Genomic DNA, 17,678 nt, shown 5'->3' with positions numbered 1-17,678 from the left:
ACATTTTAAGGAGTTACTGGTATTTTGTCCTTCAGCCTCCCTATATTTACCACCCCTCATACACCTCTGATGTGCCCCGCCCCTCACGTGTGCCAAGCATTGCCTTGGTGGAGTTTGGGCAGGGTCCCATGAATGTGTGGGAGTGTGTGACTGTAAGCATCTCTTTAAAATGACTGCAAAACGGCTCTGATTACTTGCAAGTGCACATAAGGCCCATTTCTTCAAACACAACAGTCCTCGTTCACTGTGGGGTTTGCATTTTCAGCATTCATACTGAACTATGGCGCTTATATGGGCTGCTTGTGAGTTTCTTGTCAGTGCTGTATGATAAATTATTCACAGTGACACGTTCTGCCTGCTTGAAAACCACCTAAAATTTCACATATAGTCTTTACATCGCATCTCACACACTCTGCCAAAAAGCCCTATACTGCCACTCTTACCAAGCAGATGTCCCAAAAGCTGCTTCCTATATAACAGACGGCGTCTCGACTGTCATAAGTGGAATTGCAGATCACGTTGTTAAGAGAACAGTGAGTGATTTTATGCTGCACTACGTCCACAGACGTCTGGTTTTCTTGACGTCAGGAGAAGTCTGAGCGCACCCAGCGCTGCGCACAAGCACAGCAACCACATCGCTCCCAGAGGGAAGGAGAACGCATCATAGCCACAGATCGCCATTTAGGTATGTGGGTTTTTTTTCTCTTGTTAAATGCTTACAACAATGCACAACAACCGTGTAGATTATCTTTCGGTAATAGAACTTCAAATGTTTGTGCTGCGCTTCCATGTCGCATGTCTGCAGCCTCCTGATTTCACCTAAAGATGCTGCCTTCTTTTGACTGCCATACCCTTGAGCGCTGCAGTACACCCACACCGCCTTGTCTCTCTGTAGCTTACATATTCATGATCACCATCACGAAAATCCTACTAATTACAGTGTAGGAAACATATTGCACCGTTAATACATTTTATTTCCATTCAGCCTCCTGTTTGCCATTCACGCCCTGCAGCTTTAATGCAGAGCAGGTTGCCAAATGTTCCTCAGTGGAATACAGTTTCCATTTGACCAGAGCTCTTGTTGTATTTTTTAATTTTATTTTTCCTCATTATGATCTGATTGTTTAAATCTTCAGATGTCAAATATCATCCTCTTCACTGACCATGCCTTTGTCTTTGCGACAATGAATGGGCCCATTCTTGCCACTGTCTCTGCTGCACTGTTTGTCCTACTTTCAAGCGGTTATTTGTTGCTATTTATTGTTGCCTGCATGGCCGGTTGTCATCTAGTCTGGTTGTTATAAGTTGTGGCTTTCTTTTTGCAGCAGTGCTATCTTCTCATCAGTGAACAACTTTATTTATGTCTTGGTCTATTCTGTATTAATACTTTTGTTTTAAATTCATCACTGCATTTTCTTTCAAATTTAGCATCTCTGATGGATTAAAGAATATAAAAAGTGCAACGATTGATAAAATACCTTCTCTATTTTTGGTTAAACTTTGACCATGCTTAAGAGGGAAAAAACAGCGGCTTAAGCTGTTGTGTTGACTTGACTTCCTGTCATTCAGTGCACTAAAACTTTGTGGTCTTAAAAAAAATGCCAGCCTGTGCCACAGTAACAAGTACTTTTAATCAGGACAATCAATAGTACAATGACTGAATGCTTTATGCAACAATCACATCAAACAAAATGGTAATAGATATTAAACTGATGTAGAAGCAGAATCAAATAGAGAATCAGAATCAGAAGAAGTGTCCATTGCTTGTGGTATATCATTAAAAGACCTGTTTTATTTTGCCTCTGTGGTTTGAAATAATGTCTGTAATGTCATTGAGGGACAGCGTCAAAATACTACTGTAACATGACACAAAACCACTGCTGCCTTTGAATGAACTTTTATTTGTATCACTTTAAAATTTCATTAACAGTGATTGGTTGAATCAGTATTTCCATCTGTGGTACAATTCAGAACAATCCTCCTGATGAAATCATTTATCGATGTTTCTATTATATACCCTCATGTGGTTGTAGTTAATTGTGCATGCTCTTGAGTCTAGTCACTGTGTTTAATTTTTGTTCTTTTTGCCCCGTAGCTGTAGTGTGGCGAATCCGATCAGCATTGTAGGATGCCTCTTGGAGAGGATGGAAATGGATGGAAAAAGAAGACATCAGACATCAAAGAAAATTATGACTTCAAAGAAGTGCTGGGAACGTAAGTTATGCTGATAGTATTTTTAGGGCAAGGTGCAAATGCACTGGTTGCCCTAGACCTTCTGGGGGTCCTGAAAACTCCAGATTCAGTTAATGTGTCAATTATAGTGAGCAACTGGGGACATTGTTTCTGGAAAGACACAATGTTGCTGAGTTTTCCACATCTATATAATTTTGTAAATGCTTTGGCATCACACTGGTTCCTTTTGCCTCCATTCTACTGGGCTGCAGCAGTGGATGTCTTGAATCCCTCGGGAAGTGAAACAGAAACTATCTGCCTAATTGAACACCACATTTGGGTATGATTTGGATGAACTGACCTGACTTTTTCATGTTGTTCAGCCTTTAAGCTCTGTGTTGTTGCACTTTTTGGAGTTCAAGGCCAAATATAATTATGCTGCCATGTGTTGTCTGCTGTGTGTACTTTACCTGACGGGCACTTGCAGGGAACAGAGTACATGCACAATATACAGAAACTGGGAGACACAGGAGGGTCAATAGGGGCCTGCAGCTTATTTTTCCCTCAGGGACCAGAGTCTGCACTTACTTTACTGACATTTTGGACGTGCCTGCCACTAAAATGTCTGTTTTTGACTTTGACTTGTCTTGTTCACGCCCACTCTTGGATGCTGACTCAGCCAGCCACCTAAAAGTATTCAAATAGTCTTTTTTGCCCACTCTAGCCAAATTGACAGTCCTTGGAACAGCACAGAAACACATGAAAGTGATCACAAATATGGATTGATTGGTCAATGTCAATGCAAAATAGAAGCATCTCATTTTGGAAGCAGCTTGGATTCGTCTAAGTTTATTACAGCCATAACTGAGCTGCAATGTGTTTAACATGCACGTTTTATTTTCACATGCAAATATACATGTGCAGCAATGTGTCAGTGAAGTTATTCTTTCAGCCTTGGACATTATATTAGTAATTGTGATCAAAAGTAACTAAACTAAGATCCCACTTGGATACCCAGTGGCAGAGTCATGCTAGTGGAATTTATTCTAGCTCTGAAGTAGTTTTCCTTCTGTGGGGACAGTGTGTGAACTTGTAACTTTTGGCTAAAGATGACATGAACTGATTACTGCGACTGTTGACTGAAATCTTCCTGTAAGACTTTTGAAGCTCAAGCTCAATTAATTGAGGTGAAATCTAGTAGAAACCTGTATTTCCTGTTGTCCTGAGACTGACCCTGATTACATTTTGTTACAGGTGCATAGTCTGGAATCCAAAATAGATTATTTACATATAGATTTGGCTCTAGTTCTGCAGAAAATTAATCTTTAACTAGCAGGGTAAAGATTGGCCTGCAGACTGTTATGTTGAGGGATGGATTCTCACAGACCTGTGACTGTTCTCTACAGGGGGACAGGATTGGACCCAGATGGTTGGGGGGGGGGCACCTATCCACCCCCCAAACTAAGTACGAGTGACCTAGCACACATCCACCTGTGATGACACCACTGTGCCATATGGAGTGTGGTTGTTTTCTTTCTTTTTGGAATCACACCTGCTTCCCTGGAGAGGCTGCATAGAATCCAATATTAATGACTGCGCAACTCTGGTCCACATCCAAAAAAAAGTGAAATAGCAGTGGGCAGATGATAAGACTGTCTGGTTATGTCGAGTGCTGTAGGAGGACATCAGATAAGACTCCATCAGTCTGTGTGTCAGAGCTATGCAATGCATTTGGTTAAGCAAACTCTATATTTGAAAATGTGTGACTGCTGCCAGCATCAGAACTTTAAATGAACTTAAAACAGTGATTGTAATTTCAAGTATGATTATTAAGGGTTATATAATGGATTGAGAGAGTGAATTGCTATGATAGTATGTTCTCATATTTCAGAAAGAATGGGGGAAAAACTGTAGTAATATTCTTTTCCTCCTGTCACTGTAGCTGGACCTGGCAGAGGGCAGAATTAATGTGTTGACGGAAAGCTCCTTATGCTCGGAGAGAAGATTACGGTGGAGCTTTATCCAGGAATTCAGTGTGTGAAGTTAATTGATTTATGTTGAAATATTATATTCAATTCTGGCTAATCCTCACAGTGTACCTGTGTTTGGAGTCCACTTCAGGACAAGTTGTCCTCAACGTAGGTTTAGCAGATGAAAAAAAAATCCCCCCACTCTGCAGCTATCGTATCTGTCACCCTTTGGTCATATCTCTATTCACTCTTTGCGATCCTCATTAACACTTTTAAATAATATTATTACCTATTATTGATGAGACAGGAAAATGGTATGTAGCAGTGATATAACTATCTTTACAATCCTGAGCCATGAATTTAACATGGGGTGAAATGAATTGCAGAAAGAGACTAGTCATGTTTCTTTTGAAGTAATGAATCATTTTGAAAACTGTTACAGGAATTTGCTTTCTTGCTGAGAGTTAGACAAGAAGATTGATACTGTGATATCAATAGCTTAGCACAGTAACTGGAAACAGGGGGAAAGGGTAGCCTGGCTTTTTGAAGGTAACACAGTCTACCCACCACCACTGCTAAGGCTCACTATTTAATATGATCATTTGTTTAATCTGTGCAAACATGAGTGTGGCATCTATCTTCTCATCTAACTCTCTGCAAGAAGACAAATGTATGTTTAATATTTAGTACTACGAGGGTCTTGTTGTCTCAGCCACATCCTGTGTAAGGGCTCTGACTGCCACTGTGACCTCCAGGGAGAAGCCACATTTCCTGGAAGCTACTCTTGAGGGGTATTACAACACTTGGGGAATAGCACTCACTAGGAAACAAGACTCCAATGTTCACCGTCTAATTGGCACTAAACACAAAGTACAGTCAAAGCATTGGACAATTTACATTTTTGGCCCAATAGTGTCTCTAGATATAAAAGTCAGGGGATCACCAAAGTAATTACTAATCATCCTGAGAGGGACATCAATATGTGTACTAAATGTCATGCCAATTCATCCAGTAGCTGTTGAAACCATCTAAAAACTTAAAACCACAGATTAACCTCTTGGTGGAGCTATGGTAAAAGTCACCAGTGTCATTAGGATCCACCTTCTGTGGACCATAAATGTCTGTTCAGAATTTCACGGCAAACATTGCAGTAGCTGTTTAGATAATTCAGTCTGGAACAAAGAGCTGGAACAGCAGATCGACTGACAGACAGACCAACATTGTTATCCCTAGAGTGATGCCGCCAGCAAGTACTGAATGACAACGCTCATCTTAATTTGACTCCTTTTTTCTTGTATTCACAGTCAGAAGCCTACTTAGCTGGACTATGGTGAATATGGAGCCATACTTCTGTTTTTTTTGTTTTCTAAACATTGATCTGGAGTCCTACACTACCCAGAGAGTTTTGTGTGTTTTGTCTCTGTACATCAGAGGAGTGATTAGAGTAGTTTGCACATCACCTAACCGTAACCCTGCAGTTGTTATGGATTAAAGTCTGTAACCAGTGTAATGACTTTAAGTGTTGTGTAATAACTCTGTCTTTCATAGATTTCTTAAATTCCATCAACGGTTTGGTGTGTTTTTGCATGAAATATGATGATTTGGAGGGTTATTTATTGGTGATATTATTGCTGCATTATTGGAAATTAGCACAGTTTAGTGATATCTTTAGTCCTGTGGAGAAAGATATCAAAGCAGCTTGACTGATATAAAGGAAGAGCTTGGGGCCATTAGCAAAAACATTTCAGACCACAACACAGCAGTAAAAAATGTTTTAACCATCCACAGCACAGTCTCTCAGTGTCTCTGATGCTTGATTATCCATGGCAGATCTATCTATTATGGTACAATCCAGCAAACAAAACAGTTACACTAAACAGAGCAGCTGTACAATAAAGCATGGAACATACAGCTTGCAAGGCCTGCAAGTTTTGGTTTTGATTCTCAGTGGGAGCAACAGTAATCATTTCATCCTGTCACACAAGAGCAGCTTGACTGAAAAAGATAGATATTTGACATGATGATAGATAATAAAATGCTGCACTCAGAAACAGGATAATTAGAAATTGAACTTTACATTTCACGGGGCCTCGAAAAAGAAATAACAAAGTCACAGATGTGGCAGGTCAGTTTTAATAGCCATTTGTATAAGCCAGGTTAGTAATGTGTAGAGGCATTGTTGGAAAGCACTTGTGCTGGTTGAATTGTTTGTAAAGGAGAGCAGAGGAGTTAAGAGGTTTGACCTACCCATGAGTACCAGAGTCAATGGAAAACATACAGTTGTACAATTGCTAGTGAATGGTCCAGTCCCTTATTTTGTTGATATGGACATAAAATGTTATTTTTCAAAATGACAGCATTGTAAAAATGGATCTGGAGGTGTGTCAGAATGGGATTATAGAGTATGTCCACACACACTCTTCTTTCTTTCTCCCTCTATCAAACACCCCTACTAACTCCCCCACCCCCACACAAAGACACACACAAACACACACACACACACACACACACACACACACACACACACACACAAACACACACACACACACACACACATGCACACACACACACACACACACACACACACACACACACACACACACACACACACACACACACACACAAAATGGATTAGGCTAAAAAGAGAATGCTTTTTTTGGGCCTTGGAGTCGTGTTGGGCTGGAAGGGAGCACTTGCATCAGGTGAAATCAATAGACTGATGGATGCTTGTAGCTGTCAGCTACAGGTCTGAGGGGCCTTCTCTCCCTGATTGATGGTGCAGTCTTTAAAACAAAATGAAATAAACAAAAACCAATAACATTATGAATAATACTTACCTTTGCAGAAAACTAAACAAAATGCGATAAGCTTTTATTAGGATGCACCAGCTCCTAAGAATTCAAACTTAGCCTACTGTAATTAATTCTTCGCATTGAGATTCATGCACCACTAAATTAAAATGGGTTGCACCTTGCAAAACTTGTTTATACTTAAATATTTACACCCAGTAACTGCCGGGTGACATTAGCCTGCTAATATACGACCCATTTAGAGTGAGGAGTAAAACCATAATATGGTCAACATTATCTGACCTGACACAATACTAATTATGTAAATTGTAAATTTTAAATTGTATTTCCCAAAAATAACACAACATGCACAAATTACAACACAAGGATTGGCAGTTGATTTTAAAATATGATTTGTCCCCCAAAAACTAAATTTTTTGGAAGTTATTATTTAATTTGTGATGCTACAGTGACTTCCTTTTTATAGTTTATTGCTTTTGATAAGATAGAGCTGCAAACGGTTCCTCCTCTGCTTGGTAAGACATGCGACATGGTAAAAAATTAATTGGGCAACCTGATTTAGTAAATCACTAGTTTGAAACTATTTTAGTAGCCACTGAGAACATAGGAAGGACTTTACATCACAATGTAGTGATGGGTAGTAGCTATTGCAGCCCAATTGTGGACCTCTAGATTATTTGTCTGCAACTGACAGTGTCTGGTGAAGCCTTGAAGACATGGAAGACTGCAGGAAGAAGACCACAGTGATCATAGTGAAATCAAAGAGCAACACTGATACTGATATGAGAATGTGTGAATAAATATTTGCCCGTATGGACAGCTGGGATTACAGTTTCTTCAGCAACTGTGTGTGTGTGTGTGTGTGTGTGTGTGTGTGTGTGTGTGTGTGTGTGTGTGTGTGTGTGTGTGTGTGTGTGTGTGTGTGTGTGTGTCTGTGTGGATTTGAGGCAGCTACCATGCCTCTTATAGATGCATGATTCCTATCTATCTATCTATCTATCTATCTATCTATCTATCTATCTATCTATCTATCTATCTATCTATCTATCTATCTATCTATCTATCTATCTATCTATCTATCTATCTATCTATCTATCTATCTATCTATCTATCTATCTATCTATCTATCTATCTATCTCTATATCTATCTATCTATCTTTGGCTCAGTATATCTGTAAAAATGTGCAGTGACAGCCTTGTTCATGTGCACAAAAACAGCCGAGCTGACAGATGCGTCAGCTATGAGTCTTGAGACAAATGACTCACATGAAACTTGTTTATTTTAATTTGTTTACAGCAAGTTACAACATTGTCATTTGTGTGCCAATATTATTTAGTGGCATAAAATTGAAAAAAAGAATGTATCAAGATTTCAGGATTAAACCTAGAATTGCCAGAGGAATAAAGAATTTCATGTAATATCTTAATCAAATGCAGTGAGCAAACCAGTCTACCCACTGGCTCAAATTGGATAAGAAATATAGAAATATATAAAGACGTATAAGGCTGGACCATAACATAAACATTTCTTACATTCCTTTTTACTCATGTCAAGTCTAAACATGTATACAGACACTCTTAACTAAATCTCATCAGTTCAGAATAGCAGCTGTAACTTCCTCTCTTCCTCCATTTACTGCTCTTCTCTGTGCTGAACCCGCTGAGAGCCCACCCCTACTACGTCTCCAAGGAGAAATGAGCAACTGGATGGTTAATTACAATGTGTCTCAAGGCAACAGTACAAAACTGTGTGTGTGTGTGTACATCCATTACTGTAACATCCTCCTCTAGCTCTCTCATTTTCTCTCAGTGATGCTGTCACTCACAAATATTGTGTGAAAGGATGCAGATGTAATATTTCAAAGTACCATTTCATCCATCAGTCCAGATCAAATGCTAAACACAATAAACACAATCACTGCTGACAATATGTCAACTCTTGGCATATAGATTACAATACCTGGATCTTTGAGTGTGGATCAGGTTTCATACATAATAAACACAAGATCAAAATGTGTAACCTGATATTTACTGTAGTACCATAAATTGCTCCAAAGGACATCTTTGAGTCCAGGGAGAACATTTGGTTTAAATTATCATCTTTCCAATTGACAAATGTGACAATAGGAGTGATAGCAAAGGATAAAATAACAGATATTGTTATCTTGTTCAACTGAAAAGGCCATTATTACAGTAACAGTAATCGTATCAGTGTTTTTATAAGGGTCTGTTACATTTTCAGAGTTAGCTGGATTCTTTTTTTTTCGGGGTGGGGGGGTGTTAATATTGCACCATATTGTACTTCTCACTACTGTTTCAGAAGGAGCTGGGGGCTCAGGGAGGATGTGATCATTTTCCTTGTTTCAGCCAACTAGAGCTGAAACTATTAGTCAGTCAATGAGTTGATCGGCAGAAAATTAATCGGCAATCCAATAATTTTGTAAATCAAGCAAAACACCAATCAATCTCTGGACTTGATATGTGAATATAACATTTCAATGGTATATTCACATATCAGTCATCTCCTTTAGGGTCCTACCGCTCTCTCTCTCATTGACTTGGCACATTGACCATCCTATTTTAAAAAAGCAAATAAGACTAAATTGATTTTTACAGACCAGTAATAGAAGTTTGATACCGCGGTGAAACCCTGACTGTGAACGCTGCAGACTTAAACACATTAAAATGCTTTCATGGGTCGATGAGAATTGGAGCTTTATGTGATTTTGCGCTGAGATAATTTTAAGGACTTTTGAGAAAATGAAACTGGAGATGTGCGTGTGACAAATCATCTCTCCTCGTGTGCATTGGCTTCACTATGCAAACATTTCTGCTGTGCTGGTTCGTTGAGCACAACATGGCCACAGTACAAAGCCATCTCAAGGATTAGCACAGATCCACACTGAGCATTTACTCTGGCATGATGATGGAAATGAGAGGGGGTGAACTGAGAGACCATCAGGTTGCATAATAACGCTCCAGTTCTGTAATTAAGTGTTAATAACCATTAAAAGCATAATAAACATAAAATGAGAGACATTTGCCATCTTATCACATGGTTGCTGTTGGCAACAGCTTTCTGAAGTCTGCATCCTTTTATTTAAGGTCGCAGACTCAAGTGAAGTTATCCCCCTTCCAGAGCTACTCTGACACTCTGCTGTGTGACTGATGGAGAAGAAGAAGAAATATTTGCTAAAATGTGAACATTGACTATCCATTGTGTATTGCATGACAGTGCTGTTTTACCGACATGTAAAGGATCCCTGTGGTTGCTAACAATGTTTGTGTGTTCAGGCCTCCTCCTGAGCTCCCTCCCACGCTCCTGTGAGGAGACTGTGTAAATACACACTATTCTCCCTCTCATCATCACCACACCATAATCCATAATGCAGTCTAGTCTCCCTCAGAAACAGCCACACTACATTTACTGTATCTATTATTGAATGGATTAAAAATAGTTACTTTTCCCCTTTTTTTAAGCATATATGTATGTGACCTCCTGAGCCTTTCACTGCTCCAAAACCTCTTGGTAATGTCACCATTTTGAATTATTCATCTAAATACCACTCTCTCTCACACACACACACACACACACACACACACACACACACACACACACACACACACACACACACACACACACACACACACACACACACACACACACACACACACACACACACACACACACACAATTACAAACCCAGGCCATATAAACACACAGCCAGATGGTTGAATGAAAAGTATTAGAGGATAATGTTTATCAGCTCTGGTGTTGAGAGACATTTTTAGAAGAAATATCTAATAACAGAATTTATTTAAATTAGTGTTAAAATTAACTAAAAACACACCTTTGTATTGAGAGAATATTCAGCAAATATTAATTTTAAAAGATGTGAAAAATGATTTGTGTCAAAATGACCTTCACTCCATAATGTTGAACACTTTTCAATCCATCATGGTCTGTATCTTAAGAGAAATGAGACCTAGTCTTTCCCTTGCTTTCCGATCTTGTCCATTTCACCCTGCACTCCCACATTTTCCTTATGCTCTCTCTGATGTGTGCATATGTGCGTGTGTGCGGGCGCGCACGTGTGTGTGTCCATTGCCTGTGTTTTAGGGGAGCTTTCTCAGAGGTGGTTTTAGCAGAGGAGAAGAGGACCCAGAGGCTGGTAGCCATCAAGTGCATCCCCAAGAAAGCATTGGAAGGCAAAGAGAACAACATTGAAAATGAGATTGCAGTACTACACAGGTGAGGTCGCCAAAGTCTACTCCACCACCATCACCCCCACCCACCCGTGAGCATCAGCTGTTGCTCTGTGTCCAGCAGGAGGAATTAGTCAGCACAGCCTGTTACAACAATGCACGTGCAGATGCAGAATATATATGCAGGGGTCAATTGAATGGGTGACTAAATGCATGGTGTCAGTAGAAACAGTAGGATTGTGCACCGGAAATGTCAGGAGTAAAGAAGATAGACCTATTTTTAGTGTCCCTGTTGCCAGGGCAACAGCACACAGAGGCGGAGATGGTGTGGAGTTCCCTGCAGCAGTGTATTGAAGAAAGAGAAAGATACATGGGGAGGAGAGGTTGAGAGGGGGGGTAGGGTATTACTGAAGGAAAAGGATATGGAGGAATGGGAAGAATGGAGTTTAACCAAACATTTAAAGTCACCATTAAAGAAATAAAAGACATCAAGAAAGTTAAAAACTAAAAAACTAAAAAAACTAAAAAAAAATAGAGATTCCCCCAAAAATCAGTCCCTCTCAGCTGCACTGTGTTATAGTGATGGTGTGCTCATATACTCAACTTGACTCGAGAGCCAATACAGATGCTTGACTGTCTGTTGGCTGGTTTATGAGAACAAACTATCTCTTTTTTGCATGAGAATAGGATTTTTTTTTTTTTTTTACAGTTTTCATTCAAGTCTTTCTTTTAGTACCAGCTGTCTGCGTAAACAGCCAGTCAGTCATTGTCATTCCCAGAAAGAATGTCAATGACTTTCTGTTCGATGTGGGAGATTTTGTTATGGAGTATTTCAGGAGAATGAGAGAGGGTTGATCCCAGTTTACTGCAGGTCTTTCCATAGAAAAGAGAAAACCGAGCACTCTAAATGTGAAATATGCAGCAAGAATGCCATCTGGTGACCAATTCACACTAAGCATTAGAGAAATGTGGCTCATTTGCAATGCAACATGTTATGGTTTTGTTCTATTTCTTATGGTTTCTGTCCACTTATCTCCCTCAGAATCAAGCATCCCAACATTGTTTCGCTGGAGGACATCTTTGAAAGTACATCTCATCTATATCTTGTCATGCAGCTGTGAGTTCTCTTTCCTTTTTTATGCTACACAAGGGCTATTCATAGAAAAGGCATGCATTTTAGAAATATTCAATATAGAGGTGAAACAATTTGATTGACAGATCATTAATCAGCAACAATGTATGAAGCAAAAATGCTTCTCTTGCTCGGCTTCTAAATTAAGAGGATTTGCTGCCCTTATCTGTATTGTTTCAATTTGAATGTGTTTGAATTCTTCTGAGTCTTGGTCAGACCAAATGAGACATTTGTAGATGGATATTTGTGAATTTCTTATGACATTTTATTACGTTAATATTTAGTTAATTAGTTATTTAGTTCGTTTTGCTTTTCTGTTTCTCCTCAAGTAGCTTAAGGTAGTGAAATCATCTTATTCCACATTCCTGTATGATATATTCATATATGTCATATCCAGTATGTATCATATTTATTTTGTTTCAATGGAAATATTCAGACACAAAACTGCATGTAGCTGCACCAAATATTCTTGATGCTTTGCCCTGTGCATCATTGTATACACAATTTCCCTACAATGCAGCCTGATGACACAATTGGTAACTTTGGTATCTGAAATATTAAATACATTTCTGTGTTTTAAGCCATATTTGGCAGTACAGCATGAGACTGTAATAACCTGCCATCTTGTAGGCCGCTACTTGTTAAGGAATGAAATTTGTTGTTGTTTTTTCATTTCTTTTTCTATTTGCGGCAAAGTGTTATAAGGTATAGGGGGTGGGAGGGTACAGGCTGCTTTTGTTTATCAAGTTTGTTTGGTAATGTAAAGATCCTGACAGGAGTAAGTTGTGATCGTATCTTAAGAAAAGTCCTTGTAACCAAAACATTGACACTTTTTATATAAATCAATGCAGAGGTGATATATGCCCTGGACAGAAATGTTGATACACCTTGATACATCTCTTGAGTTTTTGATTCACATGAGTGTTTATTCTTTCCCTGACATTTCCTTTTTTTGTTGTGTGCCCTGGACCCTTACAAAACAACACAGGAGAAAAAAAGCAATAGAAATGTTGGTCACAAAAAGTCATTGCCAGTATTCATTGCCAGTACTGTTTTTCCTTGATATTTAATCATCAGGGTATCTGGAGGCGAGCTGTTTGACAGGATCGTGGAGAAAGGCTTCTACACGGAGAGAGATGCCAGCCAGCTCATCCATCAGATCTTGGATGCAGTCAAATATCTCCATGATATGGGGATCGTCCACAGAGACTTGAAGGTATTATGGTCCAGGGAAGACAGAAATGTAACAGCTCAATCTGGCTTGCAGTTGGTTTGTCAGTTGCAAAACCCTCGTCTTTGATCATCCGTCCTGTTTTTTGCAGCCGGAGAATTTGCTGTATTACAGCATGGACGAAGACTCCAAGATTATGATCAGTGACTTCGGACTGTCAAAGATTGAGGGAGCGGGCAGCGTTATGTCCACAGCCTGCGGTACTCCTGGTTATGTGGGTGAGGCATTCATTTCTGTGGTCAGGCAGACTCTCCTCACCTCCCCCCTCTCTTTTATGTTCGCTCAGCACTTGCTGTTTCAGCTGATATCCCCTCTTTATTCGCTGCGTTGTGAGAGGCTCTTTCATCTACTACTGAGTCAATTGCAAGTGTTTCAGAAGTGCTCTCTACCTGTTTGACATGACCCACCGGATCACATGGTATTACTAAGAGGTCAAGATTACTTGAATTCAGTCTCACTGCTGCTCTGATTCATATATCCCCCCCCCCCCCCCCCCCCGAATGTCTGCTGTTTATGTTTCACAGCTCCTGAAGTGCTCGCTCAGAAGCCGTACAGCAAAGCAGTGGATTGCTGGTCCATAGGAGTTATTTCTTATATTCTGTAAGTCTGAGCTCATTCATCCCTGTGATGTCAAGTGATCTCTTTATTGTTCTGAATATATTGTAATGTCACTCCTTCAGGTTATGTGGATATCCTCCATTCTACGATGAAAATGATGCCAAGCTGTTTGAGCAGATCCTGAAAGCAGAGTATGAGTTTGACTCTCCGTACTGGGATGACATCTCAGATTCAGGTATTCCTTAAATATCTACAGCAGATGCAACAATAATAAATAACAAATATCACAAATATAAAGTATCTTTTTAATAACATAAACTAAAAACTTTGCAGCCAAAGACTTCATTTGTCACCTGATGGAAAAAGATCCTTTGAAAAGATATACATGTGAGCAGGCCCTCCAACATCCATGGTAGGAAAATCTATTTCCTTCTTCTCTTTAGATATTTACTCATTAGCCGGAATTATCTTCAGAACAACATTTTAAAGACTAAACAATAATCAATTAATTGAAAAAATACAGAAAAGTGATCATACAACGTGACATATTTATGACTGTTTATCAGTTTATTATTATATGTGACAAAAATATTTAAATCCTCATATTTGAGAGGCTGGAAACCAGCTAATGATTGGCATTTTTGCAATCAATCAATACTCAAAATAGTTGCAGATTAATTTTCTGTCAAGCTACTAATCAATTAATCAACTACTTATTTCAGCTTTAGTCAACATTTTCAATTGACAATCAAAATAAGCCCTAGGCAGGTGCTTTAAATGCCTGTAAATTAACCAATTCCTGTTGACTTTGCAGGATCTGTGGAGACACAGCTCTGGACAAGAATATCCACGAATCTGTCAGCGCTCAGATCAAGAAGAACTTTGCCAAAAGTAAATGGAAGGTCAGTGCTTCAATTGAATCACAGAGCATCCTGCTGAAAAAGCAGAATTAATATTGGCAGGAGTAACAGGCACATTCTGTACACCTTTGCTGTTTTTCTCCTTCAATAGCTGTCAGACACAGAAGGGTGTTGTTTTTATTTATTTTCCCCCTCCCCTATCTCTCCATGCAGCAAGCGTTTAATGCCACAGCGGTGGTTCGCCACATGCGCAAGTTGCAGCTGGGCACTAGTCTCGAGGGACCCAGTCAGATTACTCCCACCAGTCCCTGCCATGGACATCTGCTCCCAGAGGAAGAGGAGGAGGAGGAGGATGATGATTTGGGGAATGGGGAGGAGGAGAGCTGTAAGTTTTGAGTACAAAGTTTTTTGATTTATAGTCAGAATGGCCACAATTATGACATTAAAACCCTATTTGGAGAGTTGATAAAGCAGAGGGTGGTGGGCATTTCCCCTCCTCCCTCGCAATTCTAGCTGCTGGCAAATGGAGCTGCTTCTGTAATAGGCAGTGACATACTGCGGGAAAATCATGTGACCTTCGTTACCGACAGGCTTTGTATTCTTTTTAGCATCTGTACTATTTACTCATTATTATTTTGCTGTAAACTTCATCATTACACACTTTCAAACGACTTAAATGTTTCCTTCTGAACACCGATTGGTTTATGGTTTTACACTAAGAAACTGAAACACACCAGCTCCCCAAAAGAAATAAATTCAGACCAGTCCAGCAGTTGAATAATAGTGAGATTTCCCTTAAGCCTCATATGTTCCCTGTTTTGCTGTAATATCCAGTGTCCCACTACGAGGACGGTCGCCGTGGAAGCACAGAGGGCAGCACGGATCGGGACAGCCTGAGAAGCTGCACCTACTGCTGCAGGCCAGCCAGTCGTGTCTGAGCACAACCTCTCGTTGTCACGGTGACATTGTATCCCTGGAGCCCCGAGCCCACCCGCCCAGTCTGGCCAGGAAATGCAGAGTAGTTATCAGGCAGTGTCCACCAGAGTTCATCCACAGTGAGCCCGTTAATGTCACAGTGTGGAGAAACATGCTGTAAGTCTTTGTTCAAATCCACATCCTGACTCGAGATACCAACGTTTTAACTTTGTTACGGAACATGTATGCAAGGCTTCTCCAAGTGGATAGAGAGTTCATGATATGATTTTCTCTTTTAAAAAGGCCCTGTTTGCATGATTAAACTGATATAAATACCCTAGAAACTTAACTTGGTTAACTTTGACTTAGTTGTCCTTTGTGCAGCTATAGCAGATAATTTGGAAACTGGATCAGGAAGGATCTAAGCCTCAGTAGTCTAAATCAAAGTTGAGGCAGTGGTATAAAGGCAGTCCTCTTTATTATTTTTGTTCCTACATTATTTGTCACAACTACCTCTAATCACAATTACTGTTTGCCTGCATCCATCTGGCCCACATGCTCTACATTTCTGGCAGCTTTCTCAAAACAAATCTGGCCAGACAGGGCAGAAAGAGGGAAACCGTGCTGAAAGCTTCTCCTGCATGTCTTTATACTCTTCACCCATCAATGTGACTCAGTCCAGTTCAGTCCAGTCACTGACCAAGTAGCTGTTTACTTAAATAAAGTTCATCTCCACTGCCGGCACCACCTGCCCATTCATTCTGGTTGACCACTCTTGTCTTTCTTCTCATAATGTCATTAAGTGTTTCTGTCTTTTATAAGTATTTACTCCTTTTGTTTAAAGCCTTTTTGGAGAGGAGATACTTGAAAGGGAAGGGTGATTCTGAGGTTTTTTGGACTCTATATTCTGGCTCAGACTGGGTTTGTGAAGAGTGGTTCTGACCTGAAGTGTCTGCATGCTTCTGTTTGGGAAAACATCGAAATGTATGAATATCAAAAGGAGACTTTTTTTGTTTTTGTTTTATGGCTGTTCTGTTAGAGGCTCAAACTGAGATCCCCATAAATCTGTAAATCACAGTTATCTGACCTTCCTGCACTTGCTCTCATGTTGTCAATCAGTGTCTCAGAGGGATCTCAGTCTGTGCGCTCTGCCTGCTCTGTGCTGTGCACCTCTAGTGGAAGAAGTTTTGGTCTACTGTTTGCATGACCTGGTTAAATATGTTTACATGAATGATGATCAATTAGTATAAAGACACATGATTATTATTACTCTGTTGTATTGAAAATGATGTAATACTGTAATTTTGAGCTATATAATGTGAAGTGAGTAACACCAGAAGTAATGTTGTTGACAACGTACAACACAGCACAGTGGACTTACTGTATCATTTGCATTGACTATGACGGTCAAGTCTCTACCTGAGTGACATTTCTCCTGTACTATGTTTATTTACAACTCAAATTTTTTCAGTGTTTTGTTGTGCAGTTACATTGTTTATGTAGAATCTATCAAATACTTTTTTCTCTCTCTAATACCCAGGCACAGGTAAAAACATATCATACTCTTACACAGGTGCCACAGAACAAAACATTTAAAAAAAAGGATCAGAGTGCTGGAAACATCATCTGTTTGCAATGGGAGTAGCCTTCAGTGTGCATGGTCTACATTAAACCTCTGATGAACTACAGTACTAAAGCCATACACTGAAGTGGGAATGTTTGACTGTAGATTCAGATCTGTCATCAACTTTTAATACATGACTCAGATGAAGTATGGCTGCAATTCTGACTCAGATGGAGTATGGCTGCAATTCTGACTCAGAT

The 17,678-nt window shown here is 39.7% G+C and overlaps 1 protein-coding gene across 1 annotated transcript; it reads left to right on the top strand.

Annotated features, from left to right (window-relative positions):
* Nucleotides 1–2,128: 2,128 nt before the first annotated feature.
* camk1a (calcium/calmodulin-dependent protein kinase Ia) lies at nt 2,129–16,152 on the top strand. Its single transcript, XM_062415570.1, has 11 exons — nt 2,129–2,214; nt 11,073–11,204; nt 12,201–12,275; nt 13,368–13,506; nt 13,613–13,739; nt 14,046–14,121; nt 14,202–14,314; nt 14,413–14,491; nt 14,894–14,981; nt 15,153–15,324; nt 15,774–16,152. The coding sequence occupies exons 1-11, from the start codon at nt 2,129–2,131 to the stop codon at nt 15,875–15,877; spliced, it is 1,191 nt and encodes a 396-aa protein (XP_062271554.1). The 3' UTR covers nt 15,878–16,152.
* Nucleotides 16,153–17,678: the final 1,526 nt, after the last annotated feature.

Source organism: Scomber scombrus, chromosome 3 (assembly GCF_963691925.1).
Source record: "Scomber scombrus chromosome 3, fScoSco1.1, whole genome shotgun sequence".
Classification (NCBI taxonomy): Eukaryota; Metazoa; Chordata; class Actinopteri; order Scombriformes; family Scombridae; genus Scomber; species Scomber scombrus.
Note: the sequence above shows the minus strand (reverse complement) of the source record. Positions and strands in the feature narration are given on the sequence as shown.

What these genes read in the sequence shown, in the direction of transcription:
- camk1a (XM_062415570.1), top strand. Translation starts at nt 2,129, where the DNA reads ATGCCTCTTGGAGAGGATGGAAATGGATGGAAAAAGAAGACATCAGAC. An exon ending in TTCAAAGAAGTGCTGGGAAC is followed by an intron (nt 2,215 to 11,072) that starts GTAAGTTATGCT and finishes CCTGTGTTTTAG; the next exon opens with GGGAGCTTTCTCAGAGGTGG. An exon ending in CGGTACTCCTGGTTATGTGG is followed by an intron (nt 13,740 to 14,045) that starts GTGAGGCATTCA and finishes TATGTTTCACAG; the next exon opens with CTCCTGAAGTGCTCGCTCAG.